Source organism: Sinohyriopsis cumingii, chromosome 15 (genome assembly GCF_028554795.1).
Source record: "Sinohyriopsis cumingii isolate HCF-2022 chromosome 15, ASM2855479v2, whole genome shotgun sequence".
Lineage (NCBI taxonomy): Eukaryota > Metazoa > Mollusca > Bivalvia > Unionida > Unionidae > Sinohyriopsis > Sinohyriopsis cumingii.
Genome location: NC_142975.1, coordinates 18,931,088 through 18,943,049, shown reverse-complemented (window position 1 = coordinate 18,943,049; position 11,962 = coordinate 18,931,088). Strand labels below are relative to the sequence as shown.

The following is an 11,962-nucleotide window of genomic DNA, read 5'->3' as shown; positions in this document are numbered from 1 at the left end:
GATGTTGGAATTGGATCAAGTTCACATGACTTTGGTGCACTCTTCATCAGGATTGTACGTACAAAATCCATAGAGACAGGTTCAAATGCTGCTAATGGTTGCCGCTCAAATTCTGTATCCCAACTGCATGGTGACGACGAGTCAGTTGAAAGTGTGGTGTCCAGCTTATCTCTAATGGTTTGTTCTTTGTCACGGAAGAAATTTGCAAACATGTCTGGAAAGTCAACTGGAGAGAAGGTAGTTGGAAGTGGTGTTGATTTGTTCCTTGACAGCTGGAACTTTCCATGATCTTAGTAGTGTAGTGGGCTGATTTCGCTTCATGGACTATATTTGTGACATTCTTCTTAGTGGCTTCATACATTTGCTTATGAATAGTGAGTCTGGTGGAAAGCCAGAGCCTCTCAGCTTTACGGCGGTCTCTTTTAGCAGTGCGAAGCTGGTCCCTAACACTGTTATACCATGGAGAACACTTTTGAATTGATACTCTGCACTTGGTAGCTGGGGCATGTTTGTCAAGCAATGAACGCAGAGAGTTATCGAGTTGTTCTGCGGTAGGAGGTAAGCAAGTTGTTAGGTTAGCTTGGATGTCATGCATTAGTTTGGTTCTATTTATCATACGGAGGTTTCTCTTAGTAGCAGATAAAGGTGGAGGGTTAGGGACTGATACGTTAATATGGCATATAATGCAGAGGTGATCTGATGCAAGGTCATGGGATACCAGGGAGGACCGTAGAATGTTATCAGCAGGTCTATGAAGAATCCAGTCTAAAATGTGACCATGTTTATGGGTGGGTTGGTTAACTGACTGTTTGAGGTTGAAAACATTAATGGAATCTATGAGTTTTTATGTATCTGAGTTTCCGGGACAGTCAAAGTGAAAGTTGAAATCTCCAAGAATAATCAGGTTGCTACCTATCGAATTTCCATAGTCCAGGAGATTCGGAAACTGCTCCAAAAAGAGAGAGTCAGCCAGCTTGTTTTTTTTACTACTAGGAGGAGGGCGGTATAGGCAGAAAAAATGGACTGACCTTTGCTCCAGTGTGAGTGTGGTTTGGACTAGTTCAAACGATGTGTGGTCGAAATTGAATGTTGTGGTGTAGTTAAGACGTTTCATCATGGAGTATTTTGTGATGACAGCAATTCCACCTCGGCGAGAATTACGGGGGAACGACTTGATGGAGTAACCAGTGGGTGTTAGATCCGCACACTAGGGTTCATCGCCTGATGTTTTTAGCCATGTTTCTGTCAGGAAAAATAAATCAACATTTTGGTCGTTGATAAAATTAACTATTTCTGTGCGCTTTTCCGGTGGTCCTACTGACTGGGAATTGAATAATGCAATGCGTAGAGGTATCTCTTCGATAGCTGACACAAAGGTTGACGAATTAATAGGGATTTGAATTAGGTTATCTAAATTAACGGTTGTGGTTTTTTTTAAATTGTTGAGCCGAAATAAGGGAGGTAACTGGGATTCTTCTTCCTGTTCTACGCCGGACAGCTTTGAAACAACGTTTCTTATTTCGCTTCTGTTTACATTTGGTAATGATGAATGTAGTCCGAGTTCGTTTAATCTAGAGCACAGTGTAGCGTGGAGAGCCAAGGAGTGATCATTTAAAGCAATTAATGAGTGTCCATCGTAGCATAAACGGGTTGACTGGCGAGTATCACGTGATGGCGGTTTGTTCAAAAACAGTGGAGCAAGACAGCTGAGAAAAAGTCTAATTTTTCTCGATTCCAAAACAAGGAGATGAAGAAACACATACGAATTTAACAGCAATACATAATGAACACAATAACGAAGATGAAAACAGGCAAGCGATAGCGGCCATCTTGTACCATATCCAAGATAATGATAGAAAGACTATTTCTTCTCAGTTCCCATCTCTTAGTTTGCATATATATATATATATATATATATATATATATATATATATATATATATATATATATATATATATAAACAGAGTGAGAGAGAGAGATTCCTCTTCGATATATACTGGTTCATTAAATTACATCGATTTACTCTAACATCATCAACTACAAGGAGAAAGCTCCCACATCAAATCTGCATTTCCTATAGCTCAAACTCTACAGACAAAAAAAAATATTACATCAAAAGAGGGATAAAACTTTTCCCAGATATTAAAGAGTTCAACAATTTGAATTTATGTCATTCATTTCACTCCATTTATTGGTGTTGCCTTGATTATTTTCTTCCATACTGTTTTCGTAATCACTATATTGATCTCCATAATTAAATATCCCTAATGTTTTCAATTTAGTGTTCCACCAAGAGTGCTTTATTTTTCAGGCATGAAGAGGAGGAGGATGCAGCGGAAAAGCCTAAAGAGTATAACATCTTTGCTTCTCATCAAAAGGGATAAAATCAAACAGCGTTTTATAATCGTTACACTAAAATACTAACTTCACTAGTTGGCAGAGTACACACCACGTGCACTTCTTTGAAATTAGCGCAAGCGTTCTGGACAATCAAACTGGGATTCTTAGCGGCATTTTGTAAAGATAAGCGCTCACAAAACGGGATTCTGCTAACAGCCACTGTAACCATTCGGTCCAACGTAAATTTCTTAATCATAATGTATGCAAATTTTAATGATTCAGGTCTCTAAAACTTAGAAAAGCTTTGATATTCTCAGGACACAATTCAAATAATTAAGAATTATATTCAATTTCGTTCACGTCGAGAATTTTCCCGATGCTGAATTAAAAATTAATGGTCGAGACCTATACATAAAATTACGGTCTTTCAATAATGATCAGGATTAAAGAATATTTCACTAGCAGAAAATGTGTAAAGCAATTGTGCCACGTAGTGACGGTTTTCCAGAATGCTTTAAAAGTATATAATTTATTCACGCTGTAATCGCCGGTTTTAAAACATATTCTAAAACAGCAACTTATCTGTCTGTCATTCAGGTAAACCCAATGATTTTACTCTTGACCGGAATACGCTCGCCATGTCTTCTGTCAGTTATGTTATTGACCAAGTAAACAGATGCAATCTTTACATTTACCTGCTGATATTGTGCAATACATGACATATTTGGTTTGATTCTGACAACTACTCCATGCCATATACACAATGTTGTGCAATACAGGACATATTTGGTTTGATTCTGACAACTACTCCATGCCATATACACACTGTTGTGCAATACAGGACATATCTGGTTTGATTCTGACAACTACTCCATGCCATATTCACACTGTTGTTTCATCAACAAAGTTCAACACATCATTCAAATATTGGTATCCCAGGTTTACATTATTGTCGATATTTGATTTTAATAATGACGTCTTAAGAAATAGGAGGTCAGAATTTGAGCCGACTACTTCTGTGACTACAAAAGACAAATCCCACCCAATTTCCAATATTGGACTCAGTTTGTTGGCCTAAAAAAGATCACAAAAAAAAGATCATTTAGCAAATTTTCACTATTTATTCAAGTGATCAATAGCCATCCAGCATGTATATAGAAACATCAAGACATCTATCAAGCCGTAATAACATGGAGAATATGGAAAAGCTTACATATCCGTACATTTTTACTTAAACTATATGATGCTATACCAGCAGTTTTGTACTTTGATGATATAAATAATGATAATGTTATTTTCATATTGTTATAACTTCAGGCAATATTCGCACGCTTTCGATACAGTCAAAAGTATGCGTCCTCTTAACAGATGTTTCAAAGCAGATTGCATTATTTTAGCATATTTGTGAAATTCTGTTTGAAATATATCCACGAAAAAATAACAAAATTGAAAAACATTGTATCGAGTTCTACCTGAAATATGGTATCAGTTATATTTTGTTCAAAGCTGTAGTACAGAAACGACATAATACGCATGTTTTTAATATGCTTTTTAACATAGAAACTAATATTTCATACAGTTATAACAAAACGCCGTATCCTATGAAACTGGTACACACGTTGACCATTATAAACTGTTTAAACGAGGTTAATAGCAGCCGTACCTACTTTAACAGGGATATTATTAATCACAGGCCGATAGCAGCTTGTAGCTGTTTAACCTAATATATAATACGTTACATGCAAATATCAGATGTTCCTGTTTAACTAGGTTTTATTAAATCACATAAGTTGTCGTTACTAATTTTCAAGGCAGGCACCAGCAGAACCAAGATATGTACGCATATTGTATTCCAAGCCCGAGATCTGTGTTGAGTTTCCTTATGATTACAAAGAGCCATTGGAGGCAGTACCTGTGTCAAACGAACAAAAAAACAGTCATATATTGGACATGCCACAAAATATCAAAGAACACAGTGAGCGTCTGGGATCCAGAGATAGGTCAGAAATGTTCATGATTAAAGGGAAATTTGTTTTCGAGGAAAACTGCAAGGTCATGATCAAATTTGGTGCCGATGACGATTGTGATCGATATTTAAATTTCTATGCTGTCGTAAAGCAGGACAAGGTCTGGCTCCAAGTTGCAGCTGAACGAAAGGTAAACACAAGCGGATCTATAATATTGTAGAGAGGTAGGAAACGGGTACAGGGATGGACTTGATGAGAGCCCAGGGGGGCGTTGACTCCAGTAGCCTTGCATTTTTAACGATTTCCACATATATATATATATATATATATATATATATATATATATATATATATATATATATATATATATATATATATATTAAGCTATGGAAACCGTACTAACATTGTATATGGCTTTTTACTTTTGCCCAATTTATGTCAATTCATTCATGCATTTTATTGTGATCTTAACATTAGAACTTGTGCCATTAACTTTAGCCTCCTATCTACACGATGCCCGTTACTAAGATTTGACTACAAGTTTAGTCATATTTAAAAAATTTAAGATTTGATGGAATGAAGATTCATTTACCACCTGGTCACTTCAGCCATATTTCAAGGTCAATGTCCAGAAACACAGCACGGCTGTAGAATCTTAAGACCATCAAACGAGGTTCGGGTTTAATCACAGGTTTATGATAACTCGAGTAATGACAAAAGAACGATTTAAACTAGAGGCGAAATTTTCTAATTTGACAAAATGAGGATGTTGAATTTTTTTATCACTATGTACCTAGTTCAGTTTATTTACTATGACAATGTTTTCAAAGCATAAAGTCTGTCTGCAAAATTTGAAACGCGTGACTGTTGTGTAAGTAAGACAGTTAGTGGTGTTATTGTCGTATATTTATAGGGGAACTCGGCACACTTCGAAACCAAGAAAATGGAATATTTCTACATAATGTCTTCTCCAGTCACGACGGTATTGGAGTTAACGGAAAAGGCTCCATTACTCTACGTACATGTGTGTGATCCACAGACAACAGTATTTTTCGAAGAAGGGACGGTACAAATCAATATGAAGATTTATATCAAGGTAATCAAAGAGGAATTGAATATCTGTTTGCTTTCCATAATGCTTATTTCTTTGACCTTGAATACCACTTTGTAACTTTTCAAAAAATTTCGGTATCATTTTTAATCCATGAAAACATTGTATTTTCGCCAGCCTTTTTAAACGGAGTAAACTCTTCCTTCAAAACCGCTTTATATGTTTTATACATCATGGGGTTTTAATCACATATGATGTTTAGGGAATGTATTTGCTTACAATACCAAAATGTGATGTTTAAATTGTTTTAATCGGTAAAGTAGTGAACTGTAGTATGAGAGAAATAAGTGTTCATAGTGTATTTTTAATACACACATCTGGCGTTTAAATTGTTTTAATTAGTCATAAAATCAATTACCAATTGTGCAAATAATCCTTTAGACACTTCATGTACACAAATAAGATTTACATTTTTCTAAATATATATAGAGCTGTGAATAAAGTAAGACCCTACTCCCAATAAACATCGTACAAACAAATCGACAAAGTATTTGCAACTATATACACATTATCGTTATGCATTAAATAAGATGGAATTAAAAGTGTTATAATCTCTGTATTGACGTTTTCAATAAATGAAGAGGACACGATTAGGTTAGGTCCTGTGAGATTTTTAATGTATTTATTTGAACTCGGATTAATACCTACTACCAATTTCAAGGGCATTTAACGCTCAAATGAAATCTGATAATTATTTACTCAAAGTCGTTCTTATTCTTTTCTTTATATTTATTTTCTCTCTTGTTCGGAAATACGTCTAGCGAATTTCTTTGTTTTCAGATGTTTATGATCGCTTATTTCTTGTTCAGTTTTGTATCATTTTTACCAGAAAAGACTGTGGCCTGTTTGTTTACAAATGTGTATGACCATCTATTCACTGAAGGTTTGTTTTCGGTTTAGTTTTGTATCTTTTTTTATACAGAAGATTGTAAAATGAAGATCAATGAATGTAGACCTGTGTCAGTATTAATATATTATTGTCTACGACAAGGAAGTGAACCAAGATGTACTTCTGCTGCCTCAAGTTAAACCTCCAAAATATCTCCCCCTTATTATTGCTATTTCTAGGTCCTGCCCGTGAGCAAGAAGGCAGTTAAGGCACTGAAGACTTCGTTTCCTAATCCAATCATAGAGAACATGTCTCCGTGTCTATCTATCCATAAACCAGAAGGCAGAGATTTCAAGAAAAATGCCAGAGTGCAGCTGCCGTTCAAACCATCCTCAGAGTACAAAACTCTGGTCGTGAGATTAGATGATGATAAAGCTGAGTTATCTGATGCCAAGTTAAAGGACAATGGAGACGGGACGTATACATGCGATGTGAAGGCGGCCAACACGTACGTAAAGCTACAGGTCTTTTTTGTTATATACCTGAAGTCCAGTACTGAGAATGTCACCATCTTTCATTTAAATTTGTTAAAGTTTCGATTGTGCAATAAAGTAGCCACACTTCGATTATTTCTTCAAAATTGTAACAATTTTCAGTTGTTTAAAATTTATTCCTGAAAATGCCTGTCACAGGTTAGGCTCTGTGATAAAAAAAACGTGTACGTTACGTCCGATGTTACTTATGTTTTAATGAAGTTAATGTTTTTCTTGCAATTTCCTTGTCACGATTCATGGCTTTGGGCAAAGAAAATAGATGTAAATTTCGCTTTCACATACTATACCCATAATTCAGAGTTGAGGTATCATGATTTTCAATTATAATATAATACATTTAAAATGCAAGGATTACTCGGAACTAGAAAACAAAAGATTCTCGGTTCATGGAAAACCCTCTCACAAAACTACATATTTTCTTATAATAGTGTTTCTTTCTTCATTTGATTTTGTGTTTCCTCCGAAAACGAAATCGTCGGGTATCCAGAGGTAGTTTTGTTTCATCCACAAATAAATTCATCTTGTATCTAGTTGTAGCTTTGTGCAAACCAAGCAATCACTTTCCGACAGCAGCTCCAAGTTGGAAGACTTGCGGGATGAAGTACTTTTTCTTCTGCAGGAGGCAAAACGATGCCGACTATTGACCTTTCATAAAAAGTCACCTGAGAAAGTAATTAGGACTGAAATTGTTAACATTGAAAAGGAAGCAGAAGTAAAAAGTTATAGGGTCAAGATGGGATTTCAGAGTATAAGCGAAGCTTCTTCAGTCATAACTCTCAGAAAAGGACAGAGGATTAGAGCCGACCTACGAGGGGCTATACAGAAAGTACCCACGTCAAAAGGTTTGGGACTGTTCGCTGTCTTTCAACCACATTTGGACGGCGTCCACATGGAATTTCCGTATGCGCTAAACCGTAGTATGGGGACGACACCAGAGGCCCTGATCCAGTATTCCTCGGACAACTTTGGCAAAAGAGAACTTCATTCTGTGCACTTTGATCCTGAAGGTGCAGCTCGACCTCCTCGCACAAAATTAGCATTGGAAAGTACTCAAGGTAAGATATATATATATATATATATATATATATATATATATATATATATATATATATATATATATATATATATATATATATATATAATAACAGGTCCTTGTTTCAGACGAAATTATATATATATATATATACATAATAATAATAATAATAATAATAATAGAGCCTTGTTTCAGACGAAATGAATCTTGTACCTGATTTATAAATGTCATCCGGAATTTATTAATCTCTTTTATTTATATTTATCGAATATTGGGCTCAATACAGTTCGCAATTTATCTGTTCACCCGTATATAGAAACTCACGCTTCTTCATTCTTAAACGGTTTACCACTGTTTATTAATTTTCACACGCATGGACTTCCAAGATTAAATTTTTCGTTCGACACTTTCTCTCAGAGTTAAATGATAACGATAATCAAGCACTTCATCTCACAGTTACATAATAACGATAGTCAAACACTTCATCTCACAGTTACATAATAACGATAGTCAAACACTTCATTTCACAGTTACATAATAACGATAGTCAAACATTTCATCTCCGAATTACATAATAACGACAGTCAAACACTTCATCTCCGAATTACTTAATAACGACGGTCAAACATTTCATCTCCGAGTTACATAATAACGACAGTCAAACACTTCACATCAGAGTTACATAATAACGACAGCCGAACACTTCATATCAGAGTTACATAATAACGACAGCCAAACACTTCATCTCCAAGTTACATAATAATGATAGTCAAACACTTCATCTCCGAATTACATAATAACGAGTCAAACAATTCATCTCCGAGTTACATAATAACGACGGTCAAACACTTCATCTCCGAGTTACATAATAACGACAAACACTTCATCTCCGAGTTACATAATAATGATAGTCAAACACTTCATCTCCGAGTTACATAATAACGACAAACACTTCATCTCCGAGTTACGTAATAACGACAGTCAAACACTTAATCATCTGCCGCAGTAACAACAACATTGACGATGATTAAAAGGTCGATGTATATTTTGAAGTTGATAAAGATTTATATTTTAATGTTTCAAATGAGAAGTCGCGTTGTAGACTTCATTCCAACTTGGAGAGCTTGCAAGTATAAAATAAATGTGACATACATATTGCTTAAAACACTTGATATCATGGTGAAGATTGATCGATTTTTATCATTGTTATGGCAAAATATTATTTTCCTTCTTCATAGGTATATTGTCAGAAGCTAGCTTACAGATACTTGCCAAGCAAATATCAGCCGACGACTGGTACCAACTTGGAATCGGATTTGACTTTTCTGAAGCTGAAATGGAAGCTGCACAATCTTTATTTGATAAAGATCAGGCTGCACGCGGCAACCTCATCAACGTCATACTTACAGCATGGTCCAAAAAGTCAAATTTATCTGGTCAAGAAAAATTTAATCAGCTGCTTAGTGTTTTAAAAGGCTGCGTATCCAAAAATGTTATCGATAGAGTCGAAAAAGTTTATAAAGAGGGCAGAAGTTTAAGATTATATGATTTCAAGTAAATATTATAACTCTTTAGTATGTTCCAGCATCGTATCAGAATCCGATATCCATTTATTCAACATCTAAATTTATATCATGCATAGATTATAACAAAGTTTAGTTATTTATTCAAAGTTATAATATGTTCTAATATAACAGTTGGATCAGTTTCTTTATTTTGGTGAGTTAGTGTTGCGTCCGATGGACACGACGTTTTAAGATTCCTATGGAGTACACGATATAAAACTTGGCATGAAAATATAGGATTGTATTTAGGATTGATATATCTGCATACCAGATTCAGAATTAAACATCTTGTGATGTTACAGAATGCATCATTACCATTATTGCGTGTACTTTTACGGAGAAAATCATCCTCTATATTATTTACAGTAGATTGCAGGGGCTGATCAATAGGATCCTAACAATGTACATGAAACAACAGGATCGTTTGCTAGAACATATTCTTTACAGTTAGACGGCTAAACATATGCCCTGGAAATGATTAAAATGCAGGAGATTCCCCTGGGCCCCCACAGGTGGTTGCGTCCGTGTTTCGACTGGTTTACTCTTCGTCCCAAACGTTGTTAACCCATATTTATGGATATTCCCCTGTAATGTTGCATCATGAGAGGATATAATGATAATATTCACTTTTCAATATTACAGCATTAAAGATTATAATGGGTTGCTTTGTTATTTATTAGTGGACAACGTCATAAACACGCATAGCTTACTAAAGTCTAGTTCTAAGTTGCATGAAACGTTGGCTATGTCCATATTTTGAGTTCAGACATGTTTATTTCCGTAAGTGTTACAATGGGATCAGGCTACATGTTCTCACAACTTAGAAAACTACCTTTCCCTACAGGACATTGTATATTATGCATATATAACGAGAAGTGAGTATTACAGTATGATTTTATTGGACTAAAAGGCAGTGTAAATAGTCAGCAAGAAAGTATCACTTATTGTTTTTATTTGCTTATGTTGTAAGCGTGTTGTTCTCTAATTATAAGAACTAAAACGAAGACCAGAATATACGTATCTGTATCTAGGAATGAAAATAAAACAATGTATACCTTATTCTTCATTTTCATCGTCTTTCAAAATAATTTTGTTATCTTGAAAAATCGACATTGATTGTACATCGTACATATACAATACTTAACAAATATTGTTGTACGTGCCTTAGCTATTTCCTTGGAACTCCTGGTGACTATTCTTGCAGATAATATTTCACGCGATGGAGGAAGGCATTGCAGTCATGACAAAATGTATACTTAGAGTTGTTGCCACACACATTATAGCATTAGCGCTTTTAAACAATTAGGAGTTGCTACATACATCATACCATTGTGGTTTTAATATCGATAGTGAGTTCTACATACATCATACCATTGTGGTTTTAATATCGATAGTGATTTCTACAAACATTACACCATTATGGTTTCAATATCGATAGTGATTTCTACATACATCATACCATTGTGGTTTTAATATCGATAGTGATTTCTACATACATTACACCATTATGGTTTCAATATCGATAGTGATTTCTACATACATCATACCATTGTGGTTTTAATATCGATAGTGATTTCTACAAACATTACACCATTATGGTTTCAATATCGATAGTGATTTCTACATACATCATACCATTGTGGTTTTAATATCGATAGTGATTTCTACATACATCATACCCTTATGGTTTTAATATCGATAGTGATTTCTACATACATCATACCCTTATGGTTTTAATATCGATAGGGATTTCTACAAACATTACACCATTATGGTTTTAATATCGATAGTGATTTCTACATAGATCATACCATTATGGTTTTAATATCGATAGAGATTTCTACATACATCATACCCTTATGCTTTTAATATCGATAGTGATTTCTACATACATCATACCCTTATGGTTTTAATATCGATAGGGATTTCTACAAACATTACACAATTATGGTTTTAATATCGATAGTGATTTCTACATACATCATACCATTATGGTTTTAATATCGATAGGGATTTCTACATACATTAGACCATTGTGGTTTTAATATCGATAGTGATTTCTACATACATCATACCCTTATGGTTTTAATATCGATAGTGATTTCTACATACATCATACCCTTATGGTTTTAATATCAATAGGGATTTCTACAAACATTACACCATTATGATTTTAATATCGATAGCGATTTCTACATACATCATACCATTGTGGTTTTAATATCGATAGTGATTTCTACATACATCATACCCTTATGGTTTTAATATCGATAGGGATTTCTACAAACATTATACTATTGTGGTTTTAATATCGATAAGGATTTCTACAAACATTATACCATTGCGGTCTTAATATCGATAGGGATTTCTACAAACATTATACCATTAGGGCTTTTTATGGCATTAGGGTTTGTTACATGCATTAAGCCGTTGGGGCGTACAGTGAATGAAAAAAGTATATATGAAAAATGTTATAAGACGACTACAATGTATGTCGTATCAGATAATTTAATGAATCATTGAAGAAATGAAAAAAGGTACGTTTAAACATTAATTTTATTTA

General features: G+C 34.5%; 1 protein-coding gene across 1 annotated transcript; it reads left to right on the top strand.

Moving 5' to 3' along the window:
• Positions 1 to 2,316: 2,316 nt before the first annotated feature.
• Positions 2,317 to 10,458, top strand: LOC149781367 (uncharacterized). Its single transcript, XM_089934742.1, has 6 exons — positions 2,317 to 2,350; positions 4,152 to 4,497; positions 5,221 to 5,403; positions 6,487 to 6,755; positions 7,333 to 7,856; positions 9,073 to 10,458. The coding sequence occupies exons 2-6, from the start codon at positions 4,291 to 4,293 to the stop codon at positions 9,390 to 9,392; spliced, it is 1,503 nt and encodes a 500-aa protein (XP_089790868.1). The 5' UTR covers positions 2,317 to 2,350; positions 4,152 to 4,290; the 3' UTR covers positions 9,393 to 10,458.
• Positions 10,459 to 11,962: the final 1,504 nt, after the last annotated feature.

Coding starts and splice junctions, on each gene's coding strand:
- LOC149781367 (XM_089934742.1), top strand. CDS start 4,291: ATGCCACAAAATATCAAAGAACACAGTGAGCGTCTGGGATCCAGAGAT. Junction 4,498..5,220: donor AAGTTGCAGCTGAACGAAAG/GTAAACACAAGC, acceptor GTATATTTATAG/GGGAACTCGGCACACTTCGA. Junction 5,404..6,486: donor ATATGAAGATTTATATCAAG/GTAATCAAAGAG, acceptor TGCTATTTCTAG/GTCCTGCCCGTGAGCAAGAA.